Source organism: Aulostomus chinensis, chromosome 19, assembly GCF_037954235.1.
Source record: "Aulostomus chinensis isolate RoL2024-O1b breed Wild chromosome 19, RoL_Achi_v1.0, whole genome shotgun sequence".
In the NCBI taxonomy this organism is placed as follows: Eukaryota; Metazoa; Chordata; class Actinopteri; order Syngnathiformes; family Aulostomidae; genus Aulostomus; species Aulostomus chinensis.
This window is the reverse complement of record NC_141338.1, coordinates 1,183,305-1,210,804: the sequence shown is the minus strand read 5'-3', so window position 1 is coordinate 1,210,804 and position 27,500 is coordinate 1,183,305. Positions and strand designations below refer to the sequence as shown.

General features: G+C 48.0%; 2 protein-coding genes and 1 long non-coding RNA gene across 6 annotated transcripts in view; all 3 read right to left on the bottom strand.

Annotated features, from left to right (window-relative positions):
• The window catches only part of mctp1b (multiple C2 domains, transmembrane 1b), a 24,620-nt gene extending 10,842 nt beyond the window's left edge, over positions 1 to 13,778 (bottom strand). For 3 of the 4 annotated variants that reach the window (XM_086187337.1, XM_086187338.1, XM_086187339.1), the window contains exons 1-5: positions 13,081 to 13,778; positions 1,849 to 1,969; positions 1,625 to 1,767; positions 830 to 909; positions 333 to 456 (exon numbers count right to left, since the gene is read on the bottom strand). In XM_086187337.1, coding sequence (XP_086043463.1) covers positions 333 to 456; positions 830 to 909; positions 1,625 to 1,767; positions 1,849 to 1,969; positions 13,081 to 13,584 — 972 coding nt within the window. In that variant the 5' untranslated portion in view covers positions 13,585 to 13,778. The remainder of the gene's footprint in view (positions 1 to 332; positions 457 to 829; positions 910 to 1,624; positions 1,768 to 1,848; positions 1,970 to 13,080) is intronic. The other variant, XM_086187340.1, reaches the window with a different exon arrangement.
• A 994-nt stretch (positions 13,779 to 14,772) lies between these two features.
• On the bottom strand, positions 14,773 to 24,406 carry septin5b (septin 5b). The gene is made up of 11 exons (XM_086187343.1): positions 24,297 to 24,406; positions 23,010 to 23,100; positions 21,283 to 21,369; positions 20,065 to 20,188; positions 19,762 to 19,896; positions 19,570 to 19,687; positions 18,006 to 18,107; positions 17,575 to 17,671; positions 17,359 to 17,494; positions 16,487 to 16,589; positions 14,773 to 16,399 (listed from the first exon to the last, which is right to left on the bottom strand). The coding sequence occupies exons 2-11, from the start codon at positions 23,017 to 23,019 to the stop codon at positions 16,337 to 16,339; spliced, it is 975 nt and encodes a 324-aa protein (XP_086043469.1). The 5' UTR covers positions 23,020 to 23,100; positions 24,297 to 24,406; the 3' UTR covers positions 14,773 to 16,336.
• Positions 24,407 to 25,120: 714 nt separating this feature from the next.
• The window catches only part of LOC147243562 (uncharacterized), a 5,711-nt gene continuing 3,331 nt past the window's right edge, over positions 25,121 to 27,500 (bottom strand). The window contains exon 3 of the long non-coding RNA XR_015110386.1: positions 25,121 to 25,447. This is a non-coding gene — a long non-coding RNA (uncharacterized LOC147243562). The remainder of the gene's footprint in view (positions 25,448 to 27,500) is intronic.

Below are 27,500 nucleotides of genomic sequence, written 5' to 3'. Positions count from 1 at the left end.
TGGAAAACTACGGAAACTGTGATTAAAAAATGAACACTTTAAAAAGGTTGCACAGGTTAAAAAAGACAGATAACACGCTTTTTTTTGTCAAACAGAGGCAGGCTAAATGTATCTCAATCTTTGTGGTCTTTATGCTAAGCTATGCTAAGCTAAGCTAACATCTCCTGTTCCAGCTACCAGTAAACGTAAACATGTCACGTAACCAACAAGATACCACAGGTTTGTTAGCCATCAATGCTAACTAGCTGCAATAACTTACTCTTATTCTGATGTAACTTTTGTATTTGTTGTGAAAAAAAAGTTGAGCTTGATGTTTTGACGAGCGTACGTACCGCTGAGTCTCGGCGCTCCTCGATGGGACTGTCCTTAGGCGTGAGGGTGACGGCCAGCTCCAGGGTGCCCAGGTCCTGGTCCGGGTACTGAGGGTCCTTCAGCACCAGAGTCACTGGAACCGTCCTGTGAGATGCACGAGTGTGAAGATGAGCTTTAGAGACAGACTCATAATTAGTGGACTGTTTTAAAGTTCTCTTTATTCATTGACCATATTTGGAAGAGGGAGGAGCATCTGTATTCTGATTGACAGGTGATAAATCTGGATATAGGAATAGATTCCAGAATGTTTTTCCTCCTAATCAGTAACCACTGTTGTGTTTGATGGTCGCTGGAAAGCGCCACGAGTCTCCAGGGTCGCTGGTTGGTAATTTCATCAAACGGGAGAAGTTCAGGGGGACGAGTCTTAAATTCTTTAAAAGAGTTTTCTTTACTTCAATGGTGACTCTGTTTTCAAGCTACAAAACCCTCAGGGACAGATCCAGGTGAGTGTTGGCACCTCTGCTGCTCCAGAGACTCCAGGTAGAGGTACGCAGAACCCATGAAGTCATCTTGAAGTCCGAAGTCGTAGTCGAAAACCTGCAGAGGAGCAAAACAAGCAGTTCTTCATTTCCATAGGTCCGTGTGTGTGGTGAGGAGGCAAACTGAGCATGCTCAGTAGGCTGAGCTGGCTGCTTCCTGTTCAATAGAGATGTCGAATGAGAATTTATCCACCGCCAACAGTCAAAACAGTGACGGCTCCCTCACGGCAATAAATACCCAGCTTGGGTTCTTCTGGGTTCGTTTTATTGATAACTGGCTGATCATTTCCTTGTTTATTTTTTTTTAACTTAATTCTCGCTAATTTAGCCAGGAAATTTTTCTCCATGTTTTTGTAAGAGAATTTACGTTTAAATTTACTGAGCAAATTAGCGAAAAAAGAATGATAAAGAAAACAAGAGCTTACTGAGTAAATGCTTTCAGCAAAATTATACTTCTACTAATCAGATCAGTGGCGCTGCATCGCTTATCGTGTATTCCACGCCGTTTGTCTACCACAATGACAGTAAAGACAAATTCCTGGCGTTGTTGCAAGTTGTGAAACTCTCCAGACAGACGCATCTCGTTCAAGGAGCCAGTTTGGGGAGGATTCAAAGTTTAGAGCTACTGGACAAACGCCTGCTTCAGCCGTCTGTCCTGGCGCTTCACTGGCGTGCTGCAAGATGGCGAGAAACCATGGCGGGATGGGAAAAAAAAGGATTGTCCTATTTGGGTCAAGCTCATATTTAGTGTAAGCGTGTGTGCACGTCCTCACCTTCACATACAAAGGGTCACTCAGACAGTCCAGGATCAAGGTGGTCTTCTCATCCCAGACCGGGTTGAGGTTCTTGTGGATGGTTTTGCTCCGGAACACTTCTTTACCAGCCAGCTTGAACTTGACGTACGGGTCGCTGCTGCCTGAGAGACACACACCACACAAACCACTCGAATCAGCTGATACCACAGGAGAGCGAAGACGGGAAGGGGTCGTCACTCTACCTCTCCTGTCCCGTATGGCCAGATGGCGTCCCCTCCTCAGCTCGATCTCCAGCTTGTACATCCCCGAGGTGGGGGCCACTCGCTCACCGGGGGCCCCTGAGGAGCCCGGTGCACCCATACCCTGTCCAGAAGACATGACCATTCAACAAAGTACACTTGAGATGAGCAGGAGCTGCACCACAGCCAAACTCACCGCCATTTTCACGAGAGATAAAAGCTCAGTCTTCACTCGCTGCCTGTTGACTGCCTGCCTGGTCTCTGGGGTGACCACTGACAGGAAATTACAGCTTCCTCCCATCACCGCATTTCACGCTGCTATATTTTCCATTCTTGTACAACCTTCACTTCTGCTGCAGAGCATCACCTCTGCTGAGATGATGCAGAGATGGAAGTTATAGAAGAGTCATGCATTAGCGCCCAGCACGTGACCTGGGGGGCTCGTCTCTTAGAGAGCAAGTGTGTTTTCCTGCAACAAGCTCAGATTTCACATCATATTTCCGAGAAACCAAAAAATGATCCCACAAAATTACAGGAAGTGAAAAAAAGAGTCCCAGTGGATGTTTGGGGCCACTTTTGAGAAACAGGCTTCACCTTTAGCACAGACAATTAAAACCATTTTTTCTTCATTAATGAAAACCTCCATTTCTAGCATGGAACATTTGCTAATTGGTTCGCTGTGGTTGCCTGAGTACAGACTGACCTTTACTAGTGGAGGCTTAGCTGGTCAAAGTGCCTGTCTAGTAAAGAGGAGACTGTGGGTTCAAGTTCCAGCAGTGCCTTCACTACAGTTCCAGGAGAATTATTTGAATCCAGCCAGGAGCAAGTCTGAGCAGGTGAAACCAGCTGAGCGCAGGGCTGCGGAGAGCCGAGGAGCCACCTGGGTACATCTCTGTGTGATAGCACGACATCATAACAAATGGAGTCAAGCGGTTCCTTCCAAATTTATTCTACTTTAAATTGCAAAGCTGCAATGTTGTGAATGCATCTGCCAGAGCACACAGGGCCCTGACAGGATCTTATCAAGAGTGATGGTGACAGCGTCACTGATGCAGCAGATGAAACACTTGTGCAGTGACTGTATGACACCACTCCCACTGAACGTACGTCTGTAGCTGGTGCCTGTACTTCTAACATCTGTTTCACTTTCACATCCAGCTGTCAAAGCTGGCTGAAGTTGCTGCTGATGAAGACACGTTTCCTGATTGTGCAGCTTCATGGCGTTGTTGATTCCAGGAGTGCTTCAACCTGCTGCCACACCAGCCAGCAGCAGTGTTTCACCCAAGCTGAAGCTCACCTGGCATCACATGCAGGAGAACCACTCTGCTGGGACGCCACATCCTGCCCACACACGCAACCACTCACACAGACCGTCCCATCCATCAGGACTAATGAGATGATACACTTCAATATGAAGCTGCAAGGCTGCACGGTGGTGCAGTGGTTAGCGCCTAACCACTAGCCCTGGTTAGCCTCACAGCAAGAAGGTTCTGGGTTCAAGTCCCGGCTCGGGCGCGGGATCTTTCTGTGCGGAGTCTCCATGTTCTCCTTGTGTCTGCGTGGGTTCTCTCTGGTACTCCAGCTTCTTCCCACCGTCCAAAGACATCAAGAGGGGACCGTAGGTGTGAATGTGAGTGTGAATGGTTGTTCGTCTCTCTATGTTGGCCCTGCGATGGACTGGCGACCTGTCCATGGTGAACCCTCCACCCGTTGACGCTGGGATAGGCTCCAGCCCCCCGCAACCCTTAATGTAGGAATAAGCGGAAGACAATGGATGGATGAAGCTGCGACTGTTAGCCTCAGGATCGATCAGGGGACGCCAGGACTTGTTGACCTGCAGCACAAACAAGTCGTCACAGTGCACAAGCATGTCGAGGAGATGCTGGATCGGCTCCGTCTGGGATTCTGGCAGCATTATTTTCTACACAGGCTCAAGACCAAGCTGAGGACTGCAGTGTGTGTGTGTGTGTGTGTGTGTGTGTGTGTAGGATCATTTTTCAGTGGAGGTGCCCTGAAACACTGAGGGAGCAGAGCTGGCTCACTATCAAAGGTAATGTGAAACATTCACAGTAAGGAAATGACAGTCCTTGATGATGTCATCGGGGAGGGGTGACACAGAAAGAGTCTACAACGTTCCACAGATTCAGGTGAAGACACTCCGTCCTTGGTACTTGGTTCTGGAGCTAAACGATGAAGGAACGCGGTGTTGTTACTTCACCTATGAAATTAATATTTCCTTATTTAGTCATGAGTGGTAGTGACTCTAGTTGATTGTTTACGCTCTCACTCAGCCCACTGAACACAAGCACTCTGGTTCAGGGCTTCTTTTTGTTTCCATGTTTCATGTAATAAATCCTCGAAGGGCACAGGAGTTTTTCAGCTCCACGACACAAAGAGGTATCAGTTACAAACATTGTGAAACTGATTTCCTGAGGCTGACATATGTTGCACAGCTTTACACTGGCAACACCGCGGAAACCCGATGGCAATAAAACCAAACGGGCCCTCGTGTGTGTGTGAGCTGAATCAGGACCGAGACCATGGAGCCCTGCTGCTGCGTCTGTCCCGAGCCGCCGGACCCCCACATGTCCCACACCTTCACTCCACGGAGCACTGTTGGTGATCTAACCACTGTAGAATTCATCAGTTCATATTCATCCATATTTAATCACCTGCCTCTTTTTCTTTTGTGGTACTTGCTGAGGGGTCCCAATTAAGCCCCGCCCCACTAACGAGCTAATATGCTATGTTGTGGTTTGTTTTTCTCTGTGATTTTACTCTTTGCCCCCAGTTACATCTGAACACTTTCACACTTTTTGTAGTTGAACAGAAAGAACATGGTAGTAATAAGGTAAATTTGTAGTCCAATGGGATGCTATCATGTCAAGGATGAGGTATTTTTGTAGTTCAACAGGAAGTTAGCATGGCAGAGATGAGGTATGTTTGTAGTCCATTATAAAGTTAGCATGGCAGGGATGAGGTATGTTTGTAGTTCATTATAAAGTTAGCATGGCAGGGATGAGGTATGTTTGTAGTTCAACAGGAAGTTAGCATGGCAGGCACGAAGCATTTCTGTTCAACAGGAACTTCTAGCAAAGGAAGATGGCGGACAGTGGCAGTGTCTTCATGATGAGTCACATTGTCGCTACTCTCACTGCGTCTGGAGGAGCCAAAACCAGCAGCAGTTCAGGAGTTTAGCAGCTTTACAAGCAGCTTACTGCAGATTAACCGTCTTGTGGCACTAAATCAGGAAGCAACGCTCCGAACTGAGAATAGCATCAGATCACCTAGAATCTCCTCCGCTACACACTAGTGTAGATGTGTGTCACATCTACACTAGTGACTAAACACACACACACACACACACACACACACACACACACACACACACACATCTGCGGAGGCTTTACTCATCTCTCTCGCACTGGTCTGCCCTCCTGATGTTGCTGGTGATCATGTGATGATGATGATGGCCGGCAACATCAGGAAATACTGCTTCTGAAGTGTCTACTCTGATAAGATCATACATCCGCGGCGGAGAAGGAAGTGACATGTTACTCGTGATGTCACTGACGTCAGTTTGATGTTGAAGCAAGTTTGAGTTGTGCTGTAAATTAAGAAACGTCTTCCAGATGTCATGTGAGTGTTCACACAAAGTCAACTTTACTGCCATTGTCTTGGTCTCGTCTCGTCAGACCAACTGGATCTTAACATCGAACTGATGGTTGTTTTCAACTAAAACCTGATGTCTGTGCCAGCTGGGCTGAGAGGGAATGTCACGGACCACGCTGAGAGCGGAGGACTATCAGCTGGAGCGACATGGACACGGAGCTGCTCAGGGCTGATGACTCGGGTAACCTGACACTCGTGTGATCAGTCACATCCAGAGGGGGGCAGGAGGCAGGACTCCGGTTCTCATGTTTGGTGCCCTAACGAGGGCGAAGTGAGTGGAAGATGTTAACCAGATGTTACCATTAAGATGGCGACCGCGGTCTATGCCCAGAGAAGCACTGACATTCCTCTGGAAGCAGATCTGCTGCGGTCTGGCAGCCTGAGAGGCTCCAAGCTCTCCGCCCCCTCCCCCCCGCCCATTGACAGAGGTTGTTTGTTGGCAAGCTACATGCTAGGAGGACTCATGAGTGTTTGTTATCGGTAAAAGAAAATGATCACACAATAACACACTTTCATTACCAAACTGTTAATGGTGGTTTCCTGGTACAAAGTCTTCAATCCATAAACCTGAGCTCACAGGGGACTGGTAAAACCTGTGTGAGTGACCTTTGACCTTGATGTATTAGCAGGGGGAACACTACAGACCCAACAAACGATGAAGCAGAGTGAGATATATGTCTCCTCCATGTCAACAATAGGCCAGAACATGAGGACCAACCCTCCAGAGTCTATCAACATCAATACTGTTGCCGTGGTGATCGATACGGTGACGGAGGCAGAGGGAGAACAGCCAGAGTCACAGCTTTCTTCTTTTCTTGGTGTTCCAGCGACTGCTACACCAGTGAGAACTACAACAGTGTGACTGCGGCGGGAAACCAACTCAACTTGCTTCCAAACACAAACGTGGCTGCAGGTTCAGAGGAGTTGCCATTTCACGCCTGAAAAGGAGCAGAAATTGGTTCCATGTTGTCAGGTTAGTTGCCTCCATGAGGCTCTAACGTTCTACACAAAAACTAAAGTTCTCACGGGGTCTGAACACAGCTCTCGTGTTGGAGGAGCAGCGAGAGAACATCAGACTCACTTCCTGTAACCACCGGGTGGTGCTAAAACTTACACTCAGCTGTAGACGTCTTCAGGACTTGTCAAAGATCTGACCATGTGATTCCAGTTACAACAGCCTCCTGTTCTACATTCAGACATCAAACATGGCTGCCTCCTCACCACGGTAACCACTCAGTCCACAGTGACCCACCACCAGGTTCTAAAAGAGGTTCTGACCCCATCTGAGGGGATCTGGTCCGACCCAATAGGACGAGGAAATCAATTTATTGGTGGAGGTAACAAACATGGCGGCGGCGGTCACTGTGACTGGTTGTTTTTAGCATGGAAAACCAGAGGAGGTAAAAGTCAGTCACAGCTGAGAAGATGGAAGGGGCGTGGCTTGTTGCACCGCCAACTGGCCATGAGTTCGAGAGGACTGGAGATCTTTAGACCCCCCAACATCAACCACGGGATCATTTGGGCAAATCAGCCTCCAGCGATGAGCCTCTGAAGCCCAGTGATGGTGTCCAGATGAACACCAGCTAGAACCCTTCAGCTGCAGCTGCAGGGAGTTTACCGATCTGCCAACGCAGGAGTTCCTAGTTCGATTCCCTGAAACAGTAAAGCGCTGCACCTAAGCTTGTCAAGTGTTTGTCTGGGATTGAGGGTTATGAGACCTCTGGACCATAAATCAGACAAACCTACTCTGAAGGACTGCTTACATGAACTCGCATGTCAACGGCCATTAGAGGCTTCAGCTTCACAATGGCAGGAAGCAGCGCTCCTTTCCTGTCTGAGTGCGTTAGACTTTGTGCTTATATATCCGCTTTGGAATGTAATTGTATGGGAATCCTTGAACCAGAACCTTGAAGAGCTTCTGTCTCAACACATCAAAGACGGATGTGAAGATGAAAGACAACCACACTTTCTACTTTAAGTATCACTATGAAGCTCATATATTCAGAAACTGTCTGACACTCAGAGCCTGAAGTAGTGAGACAGAAACAAAGGGCTGAAACGTTTAAGTGATTCGCAAGTCAGTTGGTGATTTTCTTCCAACCAATCAGTTGATAAATCGACAGATTGCAGCCGATTGGTTTGTTTCGGGTCCATGACATCAGCATGGTTGCTTCACTGGTGTGGAGGGTTGAGGTATCGGTGCCTCTAAAGCGTCTGGAGCTGATTTGGGCCTGGGTTAGGTTGACTACTTCTTCAGATGAGTAAATTGGTGGACCCAGTGCTGCTACTTTTACAGGGGTATCTGCACTAGTACACCTGTGCAGCAGCAAATCCAGCCCTTCAGCTGTCTCTCGTCTCTTCACCTGCTCAGGTGGAACCAGTTTGTTGTGTGCGCCGCGCAGGGATCAGCACACATGAGCTGGCGTGCTCCCCTTCAGCTTGTTGTCTCTGTTACGACTAGGAGACAAAGGGAGTTACGCTACACTGGGAGCTGAGAACAGACGAGTTCTGTCTAGATCACCGAGTGACGGAGCTCACCGACAGCAGCCGGCCGCACGTGGCGGCCAGAGAGAAGTAGTCATCACTGGACCTGCAGCGAAGTAACCCTCGAATCGCAAGACGGGACTCCGCCACCTGGGCCTCGCTTAGGAAGTGATCCAGGGTCGAGGCGGAGGCAGGGCGGGATCTAGATGATGTGAGGTGGTCGACGGCAGGAGAACGAGGCAAAACGTGGGAGATGTAGAAGACAGACCAGACACTGGAAGCACAAGACAAATAGTAGGACGGAGGGATGGAGGAAGATAAAGCTGAATGAAGGAGGAGCGACAGGAGAGGAGGAGGAAGGTGGAAGAGTGAGGGCGGATTCACCTTAATCCCCAGGGATTAACGTGACGGGAGCCATGAGGAAACGACGCGAGAGGACTCTGGAACCTGTCCAGGTCCTTAAACACTGAATCCTGCATCTGGATGTGTGAGGGGACAGGAGACCATCACAGTACAGAGATCTGATCCAGGGTCAGTGAGACGAACCCCAAAACATCAGCTCATTCATCCATGTAGGTATCTGCCACCGTGCGGTGGCCCGGTGAGTTGTGCCCGAAGAAAGAATCTTTGTTGTTACTGAATGAAATCTTTGACAGGCGAATGAGGACGTTACCAAGAAATAACCTGACGAATGAGAGAGCCATCAACACAGAAACAATCCGATTATTTAACAGGAAATAACGTGATATGATGTCATCGCTCTTTCATGTCATTATTAGCAACAGTGTTGTCCATCCGTTCAGTTCAGAGGTGGAGGAAGTCCCTCTACTCATGTGAAGTCAAATTACCGAGATTCAAAGTAAAAGTACACATTCTACATCGTACCTGGTTATTCCAGTGCTGAGGCGCAATCAACCTTTGACCTCTAAAGGTCACGATGAAGAGGTGTGTGTGTGTGTGTGTGTGTTCCAGACTGATGTGATCAGGCTTCCCATGTGAAAGTGCATCATCTTCATCATGTTGTCTGGGGGAACTCTTCCTCTTCACAGTACCTTGTAACTGATGGGTTCAGATAAACGCAGTGGAGTAAAAGTACAACATCCCCAAAGATGTGAATACTCCATCAAAGTACAGATGCCTGAACTTCCTCCAGTACTTGGGTGAAAACACTTGGTTACTTTCCACCAGTGGTTATGGTGAAGAGTTTAGTTGCTGCAGGAGTTCCGGCTACGTGACATCAACAAGCACCTCGCTGAGTGTTTGCACATCATGCATGACAATCACTAAGGATTAAAACTCACCATGACAACACGCGTGTTACATGCTTTGACTCGGAGTCCTGGAGCAGGATGGGTACAGGACAGATATTAGTGAACTGAATGACAAATACAAGTTTGGTTTCTGTACACTTAAGACACACACGGTCCCCCGGCTATTTGTCTCGCGAGCTCGCACATACACACACACACACACACACACACACACACACACACACTCGGTCCCCCCGGCTATTTGTCTCGGACACACACACACACATTTCCATCAGCCTTACGGCATGTTCTCTGTTTGTTTTCTCTTCCCGGAGACACATCTTCAGTAGCCAATCGCTGGTTACATCACACGGCGTTCCCATTAATCCTGCTCACACAGCAAACCACTCTGGAGGGCCCTGGTGGAGGTTTGCACCGTACGGTATAATCTCCTACTGCATCATCTGCACACTCAGCATAAAGCAGGGTGAGAATGTAAACCCCTCAGGACCTCACGTGATAATCAGAGAGCATCTGGGCAGCAGTGAGATCTTCTGCTCGCTCAGAGGACCAGATCTGATCCAGCAGGACTTCGGTTCAACTTGCCAGTGTGGTTCCAATCCGTCCTGGTGTTCACATGTGAGCTTGACCAGGGATCAGATCACCCACGTCAGGCGTAAACAATCATAACTCTCCTTTACTATGGTTAACAGGGACACAGCCCAGACTCCTCCTCCTGCAGCAGCGTCGGTCTCAGGAGATGGTAAATGGACTCAATTTTATAGAGCGCTTTTCTACCTTAGTGGCACTCAAAGCGCTTTACAGTGTCGTCTCATTCACCCGTTCACACACACACTCACACACTGATGGTGGAGGCTACCATGCAAGGCACCAACCTACTCATCAGGAGCAATTATGGGTTCAGTATCTTGCTCAAGGACACTTGGACATGGTCACCGGGATCGGGGATCGAACCAGCAACCCTTCGGTTGCTAGACGGCCACTCCACCCCTGAGCCATGCCGCCCATAGACACTCCGCGTCTGATGTTCCAGACATCAGCAGCTGCTCCGCGCCAACAATGGCCTCAATCATCTCTTATCTCTTCCCACAAAAAATAAAAAGAGAACAAACAAATCTGCTCTGCTCGGTTTCTCCAATCTGGAGCGTCTCTGGGCTCCGCCCCCTCAGTACTACATCTCTCTCTCCCTCTGTCTCATTGAAGAACTTTATCAGCTTGGGTTTCACTTTCTAACCAGCTGAATGTTCTACAAAAGCAGCGTGACTCAAGTCCTCTTTCCTCCTCTCTGACTAAGATGCAGTACCTCAAGGTTAACAGTAGGGGGCCCTTGTCACCCTCCAGTCAGTCGTTTACAGGTGTTTTCGTCCAAATGTTTTGAATGTTTTCATCAGCTACTCTGAAGTGGAGCATGCCAGGGGTGAGGCGTGTTTGTAGTCCAACAGGTAGTGGTCCTCTCCTGGTTCCTCCACCAACAGGAAGTGGTTATCTCCTGGTTCCTCCACCAACAGGAAGTGGTCATCTCCTGGTTCCTCCACCAACAAGGAGAGGTCATCTCCTGGTTCCTCCACCAACAGGCAGTTGTCATCTCCTGGTTCCTCCACCAACAGGAAGTGGTCATCTCCTGGTTCCTCCACCAACAGGAAGTGGTCATCTCCTGGTTCCTCCACCAACAGGAAGTGGTCATCTCCTGGTTCCTCCACCAACAGGAAGTGGTCATCTCCTGGTTCCCCCACCAACAAGGAGAGGTCATCTCCTGGTTCCTCCACCAACAGGAAGTGGTCATCTCCTGGTTCCTCCACCAACAGGAAGTGGTCATCTCCTGGTTCCTCCACCAACAAGGAGAGGTCATCTCCTGGTTCCTCCACCAACAGGAAGTGGTCATCTCCTGGTTCCTCCACCAACAGGAAGTGGTCATCTCCTGGCTCCTCCACCAACAAGGAGAAATCATCTCCTGGTTCCTCCACCAACAGGAAGTGGTCATCTCCTGGTTCCTCCACCAACAGGAAGTGGTCATCTCCTGGCTCCTCCCCCAGCAGCCAATAGGATCACTCCATGTGATTGTGGTGATTGAACCAGTAAATCAGCTCTGGTGAACAGAAGTTGATGATCTTCCAGGTTCAGTTCATCAAGATCAGCAGGTCAGTGGATTTTAACACCCCAAGCAGTTGTTACCTTCCTCGCAAACTAAGAGTGTGAAAAGCTTCTGTCAAAGCTCGACAGGAAATTTATATCATATCAGATTATCCTGATATGAAACCAGATATCATAGTTTCCAGGTCTACATATCCTTATATCCTGATGAGGCACACGTGTTTTGTAGTTTTAAAGGCTGAATCCCACTAAAGTGATATTTTCTGAACTTCCCTGTTCTCCTTCTGCCAGTGTTTGCCTTCAGCTCTCAATGCCACCACATAAAGATTAATCAGAGACCTCAGTGGGTTAACATGATGGACACTGAAGTTGTAGGCACTTTAGCTGCTGTTAGCTCAGATGTTAGCATGATCTTTCCATTTCTATTCCTGCTGAGGCATCCAGGATCCCACCTGTTGACCTTTGACCCCTCTCTCTGGTAACAGCTGGGCCATTCTGACCCTTTCAGCTGCCCACTCGGACCTCTTTCATTCATCCACTAATCCAGCCGGCTTCACCATCTGCCTGCATCCTCCACCACAGATGCACAGACCCAGTAAAGCAGATCAGGCCGGATCCTGACCTCCTTAGTCCGGTTTCTGAGTCCGGCCCTGCTGTCAGTCACGTTCACCATCTGAGCTCCACCTACACATTTTACATTTATGCAAAATAAATGCCGACATTGACTTATTTTGTTGGTCACTCCACTGATGATCAGTCGATACTCCTGTAACTGTAAATGGTCTGGCAGAGCTGCCGACCACCAGCAGGGGTTTTTCAGTGGCGGCGCTGGTTTGGAGTAGACGACGCTGATATCATAGTGCTGTATTTTGGGGTTTTTATTTAGAGTGTATCTGATAAAAGAGGAAATAATTAGTGTCCTGATTAAAAATCTGGTCTGCTGGTTAATTTAAAATGTTACACAATTTGGGATTTTTTTTGTCTATATCAATTTTTCCAATATTTTCACAACTCATTTGATATCATCCATCTAAAAGCAGGTTTATGTGATTTTAACTGACCGTAGAACACAAACTTTGTGACAGTTACAATGTTTTTTTTTTAATTTCCATAACATTTGGAAAAGACCACAAATTATGTTTACTGCCTTGTGCCCTCCTGAGGGGCAGCTTCTGATTCAGACTGATACAAATGACCAGTATCTGCTGGTATTTACTGAAAAGATATTAACATTCATAAATTTGGCTGAGTGAAATTCCCAAAGAATCCATCAAATATCTTCTGATATTTAGTACTATAAGCATTATTAACTAACTTACCAGGTCACAAGACTAAACTTTGTTGAAAAAAAGGTAAAGATTAAAAAATAATAAACTCTTCAAGAGTGAGTTCCTGACCAAATCCTGCATGAATACATAATAAATAAGTTTACGATGCGGGTTTAATTATTGATGTTGTGAGTATCAGCGGATTATTAAAAAAAAACAATCATCTATTCGATGAATAATGTTCTCCTATTGATCCGTCTGTGCCTCTTATCTCTCAGTAATCAATAATCTGGATTAATACCGAGTAAATATGACAAACTGAAGTCCTGCTGCTGTCTGCTGGCTACCCAGCCTGCCGCCCCTCTGGGACCACGAACTGCATCATTCGCGGTATTTTCGGTGGAAGCTCCTGAACCAACATTTGTACTGAAGCGGCAGCAGCAGCTCACCGGTTGCTCGACCTCCCCCGGAGCCTCCAGCTGCGCTCCCGCTGCTGCGGCAGCTGTTGCCGCCTCCCCAACGCCGCTGCCGCCCGCTGCCTGGGCCAGCCTCTCCAGGCACGCAGACCCCAGAGACGAACTCTTGTGGTGGGACTGCACCAGCTGAGCCACCGTGGGCTTGTTCGGACTAAGGGCTCTTTGCTTGGACTGCAGCATCCCCCGACCGACACCGGAGTTGCTCCCGGCCGCTTTGCCGCAGAGCTCCTTCGTGTCCAGATCCACTTGAGAGGAGAAGACCAGGTCCGGCTGAGAGGACGAGATGACCCGGTCCAGAGCGACGTGGTCCTTCCGTTTCATCTTCCTGAACATCCACATGCGCTCCTTCTTGACATCGGGGTCTCTGGAGCCCAGCTTGGGGCTGAGCAGCGGCTTGGCTTTGGCCTGGAACTGTTTCCACAGAGTGGGCTGTTGGGACGAGGAGCCCTCGCTCTCGCCCGCCTCGCTCCGCTCCATTCCCGCCTCTGCTCGCAGCTCCGTCGCCGACGGTCGACCTGCAGCTGGTGGCCCAAGAAGTTACGCAACCCGCTTGTTGTCAATCCAGCTGCGGGGCACCGCGGGGGGGGGGGGACTCCAGTACAGCAGCACCAGGCAGCAGACAAACGGCAGCCGGGGTAGACCACCCCCTTCTCACGGAAATATTTACTATCCCATGCAGTAAAAGACAGGAAAACAGGGCCGGCCGTAGCTGCTGGAGAGCCCGACAGAGGAGCCCCCTTCAACACCACCAGGGGAACTACAACCCGCAGAGCAGTGGACTGGCAGTGGATCATCAAGACGATTTGAACCGGATTACATTTCTGTAAAACAGGTCCCACAATCTAGACCAGAATTTTCAAGTGCAGGAGGTAGGGAGATTTTTAAGAAATTTTCAGACGTGGTGGAGCTCCAGGACTTCAATTTTAGGGCAGATGATTTTTATATGTAGTCATTTTATCTCCTAATTTTTGTGATATTTCTGATTAAAATGGCAGTTTTAACAACAACCTCACCAAAAATTTTACATAGACAGAATTTTACCAGCTCATCCATATCAGTGGCTTCTGGATGCAGAATAACGTTAGCTAAATTGGCTAACGTTATATTAGCTAAATTGGCTAATATCCTGCGATGTTAGCCAGTGTACTTTTTTTGGCTTACTTTGCTGTATGATGGCTAACTGGAAACCATTCCAGGACAGCAATAGCTTAGCAAAGTAGCTTAGCTAGGCAGTTTAGTTTGGTAGCTTAGCTATGTTTGTATACAACGTCTGTATCTCAAGTTTTTTTTTTATTAACATTGATAATGTTGTTTGGGTGCTAAAATAGAATTTGTTTCTCTAATTCAAGTGTTCGTGAATAGTGTACTGTAATTAATAACTTTTCCCTCGGTTTGTTGTTTTTTAACACTGTATGACAGTTAGCATAATGATGCTTACGCTAGTTACTTAGCAGCAAGCAGCTTGTCCTGCGTCAGCCACTCAAATCTCTTGGCTGTAAATGCTTAACTGCTGACTAAGCAGGAATAATTATAACAACATCACATGCCTCAGACGCTCCTTGTTGGTCATAAAGTCCCCTAAAATGGTGTTTTATCTCTTTTCCAGAACGAACTGGAAGTTAAGTTCTTCTGCTAACGTTCAAGAAACACAGAGTTAACCAACAAGGTTTTTTTTAATTGTTACTTCACACACAAATGTCCACACAATCGGTGTGTCAACGACGAAGAGACTGTACAAATATCAGAGGAGACAACGAGGGTCACGCGGTGGGTCTTGTTGCGGACGGTGGGTCGTGAACACCTTTTAGTGAATTTCATCTCAGCGGACGCACTGGCAGGTGTTCATTTCACCCTCCATCTTAACCGACGACAACTGCATGACACAGTTTCCAAGATGAAACAGACAACAATCAAATAAAATTAAGGTGTAACGTTGTGGAACTGCTTCCAGCTGTTGCACTTTTTTTTTTTTAAATTTATAGCTCATATACTGTATATGGAGATGACACTATCTTCGTTCTGGAAAAATCAACATCCTGAATCTAAGCTAGTTTCCCATCCACTCCTGCTCATTGTGCGAAGCTCAAGCGTGGGGCTCTGTCTTCTTGTCTGTCTGAGAACGATGGACACTAAGAGACTTTCCCTAAAAGTTTAAAACAGAAGCCATGATTTTTCAGGATAAATTTAGATACTTAAGTATTTTTTGCTTTATGTTGGTTGGATTAGTACATAAACCCGACCGTACTCCTGTTTTGCATTTTAGTAACAGACTCAAACGAGCAAACATCATAGGGTCTCAGGCCCTAATAAACCTTCATCATGTCAGCGTGTTGAGTCGCATCTTTAACCCCAGGAGGCTCATGAATGGACGCCAGACGGCTCATCAGTGGTCGATCTTAGCTCATGAGGTGCTTTGCGATTCAGTATCAGTTCAAATCAACGGAGCTAATTCATCACACATTAATAATTTAAGTTTGACAAATCAGATAAATAACCTCTGGCTGACGGAATGTACAATGAAAATTAAATATGAAACAGATAAATAGCATCAGTTATTAACAGGACATGTAGACTAAAGGGTTCTAATTTTTCTTCGTCACAAGGAGAAACGATTGATTCGGAATATTTACAAGAGTGGAATTTTGAGTAGAGTCTTTTAGCAGAGTACCACTTTATCTGTGTATTACAACAACTACTTTAACTGAAGTAAAGGTACTGTATACTCCCTCCACCACTGGATGGATGCAAACTAAAATCACTAAGATGATATTTAAATTCAAGACATGTAGACGTGTCATGACTTATTCCTATGAGAAAATAATCACGCAGGACACCAGGGAAAAATAGAAATAGAGGCGTGGTCCAATTTAAGTCTCCACTTTACACGCACACCTGGCCAACCCTGGTTAGAATGGAAAGGTAAAGTTGTAGCATGAGCTATGCTAACGCTCTGCTAACGTTACAGACTCAGGGTAGCCGTGGTAGCGTGTCAAGTAGAAAACGGAGTTGTAGATTAAGAAAGAAGGATCCGTCCCCTATTGCCTAACTGTACTCTCTTGGCTAACAACGGCATTAAAAAAAAAAGCTAACATTTACCCGACTACATCTCCCAGCATGCCATTGGTCCATGCATTATCTAACATTCCCAGAAGAGATGGTGGTGTTAGTGAATGTTCACGTCTGTGTGTATGATTTCCCTGTGTTGTGATGTAACTCGGGAGGTCAAAGGTCACAGGTCCTGCTCGTGCATCTGCTGCTGCATCTTCTGAAGCATCTGCTGCATCCTCCTCAGCTGGGGGAGGAGAGAGAGGCGCAGTGAGAGACGACCTACATGAGCACGCGTCTCCTCCTCGTTATTCATTATTCACTCCTCACTCACTTCTTCGTCCTTCCTCTTGATGAGCTGCTCCGTCTCCACGTCCGGCGTGGGCAGCGGCAGGATGGGGATGGGACTCTCCACTCGCTTGTCGGCGCTCATCTTACTGCAAGACAACACAAGTCAGATGCTGCGTGTGAAAGACTGGTGCTGCTGGGACATCTGGTGCGTGTCAGAGCTGGAGAACAGATCCAGAATCAGCTCAACTGGCCAAGTGTGTGTTCACATACGAGGAGCGTGACTCCCTCACAGTTCCAGAACCACACGGTGTTGCTCATGATCCCAAAGGCTGATGAAGCCACTCCTCTCTGGGTTTCACCCGGCAGAGTCTGGAAGCAGCTACTCTAGATTCCTCTTACCGGCAGTGACTGTTCACCCTGCTGCGGTGACGCAGCAGCTGAAACCCGGTGAACCCAAGATGGTTCTGATTAGGTCGGCCTACTTTCTGGCTGGATCGTGTGCTGGCGGTGGATGAATATGTGGCCCACAGGATTGTGTGCGTGTGCCAGGAATGTAATTTCCTGTGCAGTAAGTGCCGGTCTGCAGTTTTCCAGGGGTCCTGCTGCTGTTTGAGTCTAAACGTCTCGGCGTGTCATGGAGAAGCAGACCAGCAGGCCACTTCACCAAGAACGAACCCGAACCAGATACCGGCGCTGCCTTCACTTTGAGACTTTCACGTTTGAGCGGAACGACGTTTAAGTCACGATTGACGCGTCTGACAAAAACACAGGTGGATGCGGTTCTGAGCAGGTCAACAAGCACCGCCGGTGAGTTCTGAGACGTTTTTCTACGCTGTTGATATTTTCTGTTCTAAACAGCGGCGCCGCTGTTCTCAAACACTTCCACGAGAAGACAGATGATTCGGTGTCTCTGACCTGGTCATGGTCTGGATGCACTGAGCTCGGTAGTTCTCATAGTGACAGTCGCTGGTCAGGTCCTTCAGGTCGTGCATGTGGGTCCGGATCAGCATCGTCCTCAGCTTCACAAAGTCGCAGTGGGTCGGGTTCTCCACTGCACACAGGAGAGAGACAGTGTCAGCACCGGATCCTCCACCCCTGCAGCCGAGACACGGGACAGACCCTGACCCTTACCCTCCACGATGCCCCAGGGGTAGAGCCGCCCTCGCACCCTCTGACCGCGGGCTTCCACCACCGTGTTGCTGCCAATCACCGCGAACGGCGAGCTCTCCTGCATCCCAGCACAAACAGGAAGTACTCCCCTCATTCAAAGGAGCACCGTTTCTAAACCGCACCTCGGTTACATTTCTTTAAGTTATAAAAAAGTACAGTGACGCAGCATCGTGCGTTTTATCGTTTTCATCATGAACGTTAAATTCATATAAAATCTAAATAACTTCAGCTGTTGGATGCATGCGGTGCACTAGAAGTCTGAAGTAGTATAAGACAAAGTACCTCAACTTTATCTAGAAATACAGTAAACGCACCATGATGGCAGAACCCTACAGTGTGAGAAAAGTGTATAAAAGTAAAAAAACACAGGTCACATGACCTCGCTGGGGCACCTTCAGCTCTTTATCTTGCTGCTTGAAGTCTTCGTCCTCGTCAGAGTCGCAGTCAGGAAACTGGTAGATCTTTATCCCACGCTTGTCTATCTCCTCCCTCAGCTGGACGCACACACACACACACACACACACACAGGTCATGTGATCGTGTCCCTCACAGTGAATCTGTGTTGCTGCAATACATCACAATTTTGTATCCATATACTGGTGCTGAACCAGTTCACCTGTCATACTGCGACATTCCTTCCAGGGAGAAGTACACAGTAGCAGTGTACTACTACTGTGTACTGTTACTGTGGAGTTTGAAGGATTTTTTCAGATTTAATCAGAGAACCAGAGCGTCGTTCCATTTGTCAACAACGGAAGTCCAGTCGCGTCAACATGTTTTTATCCTTGGATTTAATTTGCAGAACTGAACTTGACAACAACGCTCTCTCCCTCAGCTGCGCCTCAAATTCTGCATTCCTTTCCTTGACTAAATTCATTCATCAATGCATTGCAGATTAAGTTTTTCCTGACTCAACATGGATTCAGGAAATCCTTTAATTCAGGAATAATCGCCCGGGACCAGGACCAGGACCAGGGAGGACATACATACTGACACTGTGAGCGTCACTGGTTCTCGTTTAGTGTGAATTGCAGTGAGAGTTGAGAGAACGAGATCAGAGTTTCAGGAAACGAACACAGACTCGTGAGGAGAACCATGAGAGATGAAAGCAGCTTTGTTCTTGTTGAGCTCCAGCGGTGGTGCAGTGCTTCCACCAGCAGGGGGAGCCCTTCCACCTCCTATCAGGTCCATGATAGAGGATTAAAAAAAAAAAATCACCAGCACTTTGTTGTCAGTGTGCGTGTGTGCGCGTATGTGTGCGCGTGTGTGCAAGTGAAACCCTCAGTTTCCAGGATCAATGGAACCGAGAGTTCGTTCTGAAAGCTTCAATGCCGGACGTTCTTCTGTCACCCGAGTATGTCAGTCTCATCTCACACCCACAGAAGTGGAACTGCCCTGGACTTCTTTGTTCGGAGCCTTCTTGGGTCCCTCCAGGTGTTTGAACAGCTGGTTTTAAAGTGGTTTTAGTCGCCAGACGAACAGGTTCATCAGTTTTACTTGGTTATTGTTTATTTCACAGGTGTCAAACTGGTCCAGTCAGGGCCGTGTGGCTGCAGGTTTTCATTCCAACCGACCAAAAGCAACCCCTGATTCTACTTAGATCAATCAAGCTGTGTCCACATGGCTCATTTGTTGGATCAGGTGTTGCTTTTGCTGGGTTGGATTGAAAACCTGCAGCCACACCGGCCCCTACTAGACCAGTTTGGACACCCCTGGTTTATTTGAATCTCACGAGACCTTTAGATTCATTAAAGTCTGAATTATTATGATAGTTTTAGTTGAGGTCAGTTTTTGACAACGTCAGCATCAGCCCGTCAAGCAGTTCATGGCCGCTCGGGGCTGCAGGGACTGAGCCCTTTGTTTGATATTGGAGCCAATGGGGGCTAAACAGCTTCATGACACAGGGAGAAGGTGAGGTCCGTGCAGCGCCACGGCACCGCCCTGCCTCCGTCTTACCCGCTCCTTCAGCCTCTTGATCTCGGCAGGAGTGAGGCAGTCGGCTTTAGCGATGAGAGGAACCACGTTCACCTTCTCCTGGAGAGCCTTCATGAACTCGATGTCCACCGGGCGAAGCCTGGGGGAGAACCAGAAGGATTCTAATACAGGCGGGACCCTGAGGGCTGTCGGTGGACCGCACCAGAGTTTTACCCGTGTCCAAACGGAGGGATGAAGTAGAGGCAACAGTGGACTCTGTTGTCCTGGATGTTCTTGCGGTTCAGTCCACTCTCGTCTCTGAAGTACTGCTCAAACTGCTGGTCGACGAAGTCCGTCACCGGCTTCCAACTAAGAAACACAACACAGCTGTTTTCACTAAAATGTAACACATAAATCAGCTCCATACTGAATAGAGGGGCCAGTCAAAGGTGACTGGAGGCGTAGAAACACTCCTGTCCATCTTTACCCTCTCATGGGTGATGTTTCACCGACCAGGTCGCAGAGTAGTAAACTCACCACTGGGTGTTGTTGACGGCATCGCCGAAGCCCGGCGTGTCAACGATGGTGAGCTTCAGCTTCACACCCTTCTCCTCGATGTCCAGCGTGTGTTTGGTGATCTCAACCGTCTGATGGATTCGCTCTTCAGGGCACAAACAACACACAGAGTCTCAGTCCAGATGATCGACTCAGCTGTGACCCAGAAGCAGGAGTACGAGACCCCGCGTGGAAGTTCTCTTAGTAGAACATCCGGTTCCCTCCAGGTCAGCTCCTGAAATCAGGTGTGTGGTTCCCAGCAGCTGGAGATGTCACCAGGTTCAGTTCTACATCTGATCCACCAGTAAACACCAGACCGGTGGATGGTGGAGGTTCAGTTCTACATCAGATCCACCAGTAAACACCAGACCGGTGGATGGTGGAGGTTCAGTTCAACATCTGATCCACCAGTAAACACCAGACCGGTGGATGGTGGAGGTTCAGTTCTACATCAGATCCACCAGTAAACACCAGACTGGTGGATGGTGGAGGTTCAGTTCTACATCAGATCCACCAGTAAACACCAGACCGGTGGATGGTGGAGGTTCAGTTCTACATCAGATCCACCAGTAAACACCAGACCGGTGGATGGTGGAGGTTCAGTTCTACATCAGATCCACCAGTAAACACCGGACCGGTGGATGGTGGAGGTTCAGTTCTACATCAGATCCACCAGTAAACACCAGACCGGTGGATGGTGGAGGTTCAGTTCTACATCAGATCCACCAGTAAACACCAGACCGGTGGATGGTGGAGGTTCAGTTCTACATCAGATCCACCAGTAACACCAGACCGGTGGATGGTGGAGGTTCAGTTCTACATCAGATCCACCAGTAAACACCAGACCGGTGGATGGTGGAGGTTCAGTTCTACATCAGATCCACCAGTAAACACCAGACCGGTGGATGGTGGAGGTTCAGTTCTACATCAGATCCACCAGTAACACCAGACCGGTGGATGGTGGAGGTTCAGTTCTACATCAGATCCACCAGTAAACACCAGACCTGTGGAGTTTCAAGGTTGTTTGTCTCCACAGAGCTTTGATTATTGCAGCTGCTGTTTTAATTGTGTGTCACAATTTTTCTCATTAATTACAACAACACCTCCCATGAGTTCTGCAGGTGGAGGTCAGACTGAGGATCTCGCTTCATTTAACCAAACCCAGAAGGTACAGAGATGTCTGATTGGTCAGTGACTCACCTTCCGCGTTCAGCAGTTTTCTGTCTTTGTGCAGATCAGTGAAGAACAAGCTGTTGACCAGGGTTGATTTACCCAGACCCGACTCACCTGGAACACACACACACACACACACACACACACACACACACACACACACACACACACACACACACTTTGTTATGCCAACCAAGCTTTTGTGATTAGAGCATGACTGCGTTTTCCTTTTAGGGTGAACTGTCCCTCTAAGCCCCTCAATGTTAGCATGCCTGGCTAACTAGCTCACTCAACACAGCTTCAGCTAAAGTTAGCTTCTCCCTGCTTTTTGATTGGATTTGAGAACATTTCTGTTTTCCAGTCAAGCCTGTTCTGAAGGCTCAACATCAGTTTTTAATCCTCAAAGCAATTCAGATCTTTTTAAAGGATATAAATTAAGTTTAACAAATGTTCCACTTACTGCCATGATGCTTTTATCCAAAAGTTTTTATTTCCATACAAGAACAACTTCAGTTGATGTTCTACATGATGCTAACTTGTAGCCTGTTAGCTTTTAGCCTGTAGCTTGGTCTTTTGGTGTATTTCCATTTGTAGTCATGTTAATGGAAACCTGAGTTAGACATTTGCTTCTACTTGTTAAAACGTACTAACATGAACATACCAGTGCTCCCAGTAGGCCACCCCGCTAACACCCACACGTATCCACAGCTGATACCCGATTATAGCACCGAACTAAAATGTACCTTGAAAAAAACCTTCCAGACTTAATAAACGCATGTGACTACTGAGTCCGCACACCTGATCGAGACTCACGCAAAGCCAAATCTTTCGATTCGGACGTTTACTCGTCAGTTGAACCATGAAGGTTCTGTCTCTCAACAGCAAAGACGGATGAATCTCAAACGTAACCCAAGTCCTTCCTAGGAGCCCCAGTGACTCAGCTTGTTCCTGGAGATCAGAGCAGAACCAGACGTCCTCACAGGAAATTTGTGAAAGCAGAGATGGCGAGGAAGAGGAGGAGGGAGCACGGCGCTCTGGCTCGGAGGCTTTCTAAACCAGTTTGTTACTACGACGACATTCCTGCTTCAAGAAGTGAAAATGAAGCCAGCGTTCGCAGGGACGAAGGAGCGCTGAGGGTAGGGGAGGGCAACCCTGTGCCATGGAGGGCCGTGTGTGTGCAGGTTGTCCTTCCAACCAAACACTTTAACAGGTGATTCCACTGATGAACACGCCTTCAGCCACAGAGGAGTGTTCACGGTGTCACGGGGCTGCATACACGTGTCTCTCCATGGCACAAGGTGGCCCTCCCCTGGCTGAGAGCGTCCCAGCGTCACGGGGATCTGCAGCGCCACGCACTTTGTTTTAGACCTCCTATGTGAGGTTGTGTTGCTCCAAGGAAATTTCGTTGTTTCTTTCGTTGTTTCTTTTGTTGTTTCTTTTGTGACAATGACGATGTTTGATTGATTGATTGATTGATGGAAACATTTGAGATGAGATTCTAAACGTAAACTTTTACCAGGATATTTTAATGAGGGGATTTTCTACGTCGTGTGCTCACAGCAGGGATGCCTCCCGTATTTGTTGATATTTGGTAACTGGTTGACCTGACGTCTCCAGACGCCGACATCAGTCGCATCACAACGCGCTCACAAGATATTTGCTTTTGTACAACTTAAAAACACACACACACACATTGTGAACTTGAAAATGTGATATTCTGCTCCACTCCTGCAGTTTTGGGGGCGGGGCCTCACCTGCCACCATGAGGGTGAAGTCAAACCCTTTTTTCACCGACTTCCTGTGGACCTGGTTAGGCAGCGTCGCGAAGCCAACGTACTCTTTTTCCTGGAGACAGAGACAGTGGAGAGCATGAGAACATCCAACTTTCCCATGATTCCTCTCATGTTTTCATTGAGGGCGAGGGGGCAGGGAACGTGGCCTGGGGTCCCGTGAGCGTTCATAATAGAAAGAGGGGGCGGGGCCAGTATGGGACTGAGCGCACGTCCAGAGGTGGAAAAGAAGAACAAGAGAATAAAGGCAGCGACAGTCTCCCATCATGCTTCAGGTTCTAAAGAAGCTTTCAAAGGCTGAGTGCATTACTGGAGCGGGGAGGGGGGCATGTGGGGGCGGGAGCGTCTTTCTCTTTGGGTTCTTTTTGCTTCCATATTGACATTTCGTCTGTGGATGCAGGTTTCACCCACACACGAATCCAGACTGCTGGTTAACAGCGCGCTGACTCAGCGCCGCCAAGACAAAGGTGTGAAGCAGCCAACGATTATGAAACTGCTGGTGGGACTTTGGAGGAAATGTTTCTGCAAATAAAGATGCGGATGCAGCGAGCAGTCAGCCGCCAGGTTCTATCAGCCCAGCAGGGGTCAGAGGTCACGACGTCTCCACACGCTAAAGATGTGAATCATGCTAATCACACTAATGAGTTTTGTAGCCGCAACCACAGCGTCACTCTTTCACCACTCGCCCCCCCTCTGGGTCACGAAGCGCTTGAAGACGTAACCTGTAAACACGCCAATTATCTGATAAAACCCTGCTTTTCCTCTTTATTTCTTTGTGCATGCGTCTTTCTGCTGAGTCGCAAATACGCCGAGAAAATATGACTTCCTCTCAACATGAGAAGTCAAGGTGCTCCTGCAGTGAGTCTCCATCCATAAACAGAGACGATTAGCAAGAAAGGGTGAACGAACTGTGGAGAAAAAGAGTTCAAAACAAAGCCAAGACAAGAGAGGAAGAACCAGCAGTGCAGCGCTGCTGATCAGAAACACTTAAAAACACGTTTTCATAATGACCACAAAGTAAATCCCTCATTTTGCTCTGGATCTCCTGGGAGACCCCGAAGGACCCCTGGGGGTCTCCGACCTCAGTTTGAGAACCCCTGTTCAGCGGCAAGACAAAGAAATCACGAACGTGAAACATGATTTTTTTTGCACGCACACACAGACAGACAGACAGACAGACACAGACAAACAGACACACACACACACACACACACACACACACACACACACACACACACACTAGTCTCTTACCTCCGCATCGTCTGTCTCGTCGTGCCCGGGGACATCGGTGGGTTTGCGCGGAGCGGAGCGCCGTCAAGCCGGTTGTTTCCATCCGGAGACAAACAGAGGAGAGGCGGAGGAGAGATGAAGCTTCAAGGATCAATCAGCGGATCGATAATCACCTGTGAGGGGGGCGGGGTGAGGGTCTTACCTGAGCGGGCTGCGCGGCTCCGGTACCTGCTGCTGGCCGCCGTCATCATGGAGCCGGAGGATGGAGGGAGGCAGGCGGGTCCGGAGACGCTCCTCGCCCCGCTGGTGAAGGCGGTTTCCCCGCTGAAGCAGCAGGAGGACGCCGCGACGCTCCGGGGGGGCGGAAATCAGCCTAATTCACGCAAACTCGCGTCATGATTGAGCTCCAACGCGTGTGTTGTCACGCACGCAGCTGGACAGCGCGTTCATGCGTGAGTAACAGCCGCAGCTGCTGGTGTCGGGTGACCGGAGGGGGGCGCTGTTACTCCGCTACAAGCCCCATGATGACGCGCTGGCCGCGGGGGACTGAGGCCGCCAATAGCGCCGATAAACCAAGGCACCGAAAATAATATTACACATAAAAGTGGGCGTTAATCAAATGATACCACGTGATGTAAACCGGCGAGTCTTTAAGTTGCTGTAAACATTCATGTAAATCCTCCGTTTATTCGCTTCTTTATTTAATTTATTCATGATTACCCCCTCACCGCCAGGGGACGCCGTGTTTGTTCCTCCAGTCCGCAGGTTGACGTCACCTGACCTGCTGGAGAGGCGGAGCCTGGGCTGAGGCCATCTAGTCTAGGGCCAGATGAGTCATAGCACCGCCTGCTGGCACCAGGAAGTGACATTGATGTCCCAGTGGACCAGATCCTCTCTGCTGGGGTCAGAACCTCCTCAGAGCCTGATGACGGGTCAGTGTGGAGACCTGGAGGCCACTGTGGCGAGGAGGCAGCCATGTTTGATATCTGACCATAGAACAGGAAGCTGTGGTAACTGGTGTCACATGGTCATCTTTTGACAGGAGTCCTGAAAACGAAGAACGTTCTATGTGGTTCTATCAGTTGAAAAGTCCCGTGCAGCTGAAGCTCTTCAGGAGACAGTAAACGGGTCGTTGCTGCGTCCTTCACTTCCTCTTCACCGCGTTGGCGCTGCTGCACACACGAGTCAAACACAACAACAGATTAGGGTCAGTGTGTGACTTGGCAGCTACCCGAGTGTGTGACTGTGTGTGGGGATGCGGAACAATGATGGGAGCGTGGGAGTGAAGGCCTCTACTTCCTGTGCTAGCATGCAGGCTACATGGGTGGTGGGGGTCAGACAATGAGCCGGCTGTGTGTGTGTGTGTGTGTGTGTGTGTGTGTGTGTGTGTGAGGGGGGGTGACCTCTGCACACAAACTGTCCCACTGACATGTTTATATATGATGCTATAGTTAGCAGGTTGCTAGCATCATCAGCATCAATGCAGAGCGATCAGAGGATGAGTGAGTGTAATAAACTGGGATTAGCATGAGCAGCTTAGCCTCCAGTCACTGATGCTGCAGCATAATCCAGAGGTCACTGATTTAAACCCCCGGATGACAACAAACACCAGGAAATATCATTCGAAGTCAGCTGGTTGTTGGAGACAACGGCTGCGAGTGCGGTTGAAAGACGGTTTCAGGGATGCTGAGTCAGCAGAAAGACAACAACAGGAGAAGCGGCTTTGCTGAGATTCAGCGACCGGACAAACAAAGCAGCAAAACAAACCATCTTCTGTGTGTGGGTTGCTGCTAGCTAGCTAGCCAGCTGTTGGGGCAGAGCATGTCAGCAGAAAGAACCACCCAAAGGTGTGTGAAGACCCAAGATGCTGACCCAGTAAGATATTCAAAGGTCCCGTCAGTGGTGCCGACAGTTTTGTTGTTTCTAATTATTTTCACTGTTTGAACAGAAACTGGAGTGATGACGAGGATTCTCAAAGGAGTTCCCATATAAGAAGAGCTAACAGGCTACTAGTGAGCCAACAGGCTACAAGTGAGCTAACAGGCTAATGACAGAGAAAATTAGCCTCCAACTAAGCAGGTTTTTTCACGTCCCTCTTCAGGTGCAGGTTGTCGGTGCGCCAGCTGAGGTTCGGTTCTGTGAGGAGTCGTGAAGACGGATCTTTTTTTATATACGGGTTTGGTGGTGCGAAATTACACATTAAAAACAAAACATGAGTTGTGATGGCATGTGAAATGCCTGAAGGACTCATTCACGTGTGTGTGTGTGCGAGGAACACGCTCTGTGTGCGTTTCCTCCCTCAAACAGAACCACAATGACTGGAGCGAGGCTGGCAGGAAGGCTGCACCACAATAACCCCGCACATGTGCTCTGCGTTGATTCCCGGGCCGCCGGCGAGCACGCCACCTCACAAGAGGAAACCTTTATTGTTCTGGGCATCGGAGAAACAATGGAGGTGGAGGATGGAGGTGGAGAGATAGAAGCTGCAGGAAAACCATGTTGTTATTTATTCTTGGGACAAACGACAGATCAACAAGAAAAAGAATCTCAGCTGGCGTTCGTTATTTCTGCTGAAGAATTTGGGTTTTGAGAAGGAATGAAAAGGACGAACGACGAACGCCGCCGGCACGGACGGAGGAACAGAAACGACCCGAAAAAAATAAAAAATGCTTTAAGAGAATTTTAAGACTTTTGACAATAATGAATTCATGAAATGGGTCATAAGTTGAAATAACTTCGAATTTGCCTTAATTTACTGTCTTCTATATTATTATTATTATTATTATTATTATTATTATTATTATTATATTTGTTCCATTATTTTTTCTTTTAAAGGTGCAAGAGACAAAATGCTGAAATAATAAAACATCCAAAGGACTTTTAGAATGTTTCAGTTTGTCTGAATTTGCCTGAAAAAAATATCAAAGTGGTGAAATATTTTTATATATTTATTTTTTACTGCTGCTTTTTCATGTATTTTATGTACGGCGTCCTTGAGTACAGAAAAGGCGTCTTTACATAAAATGTATAATTGTTATTATTATTATTATTATTATTATTATTATTATTATTATTATTATTATTATTATATTTTAAAATGTATGTGGAAAGGGAAATAAATACAGAAAAAATACAAAACATATATATTTTTTATCTACAGGCAACCAAAGGTGACTTTTGGTGGCGGTAAATGTGAGCCATTTCCTCACGGTGACCTCTGGTTTT

Coding starts and splice junctions, on each gene's coding strand:
- septin5b (XM_086187343.1), bottom strand. Junction 20,189..21,282: donor AAAACTGCTGAACGCGGAAG/GTGAGTCACTGA, acceptor TGTGCCCTGAAG/AGCGAATCCATCAGACGGTT. Junction 17,672..18,005: donor AGCAAGATAAAGAGCTGAAG/GTGCCCCAGCGA, acceptor GCTGGGATGCAG/GAGAGCTCGCCGTTCGCGGT.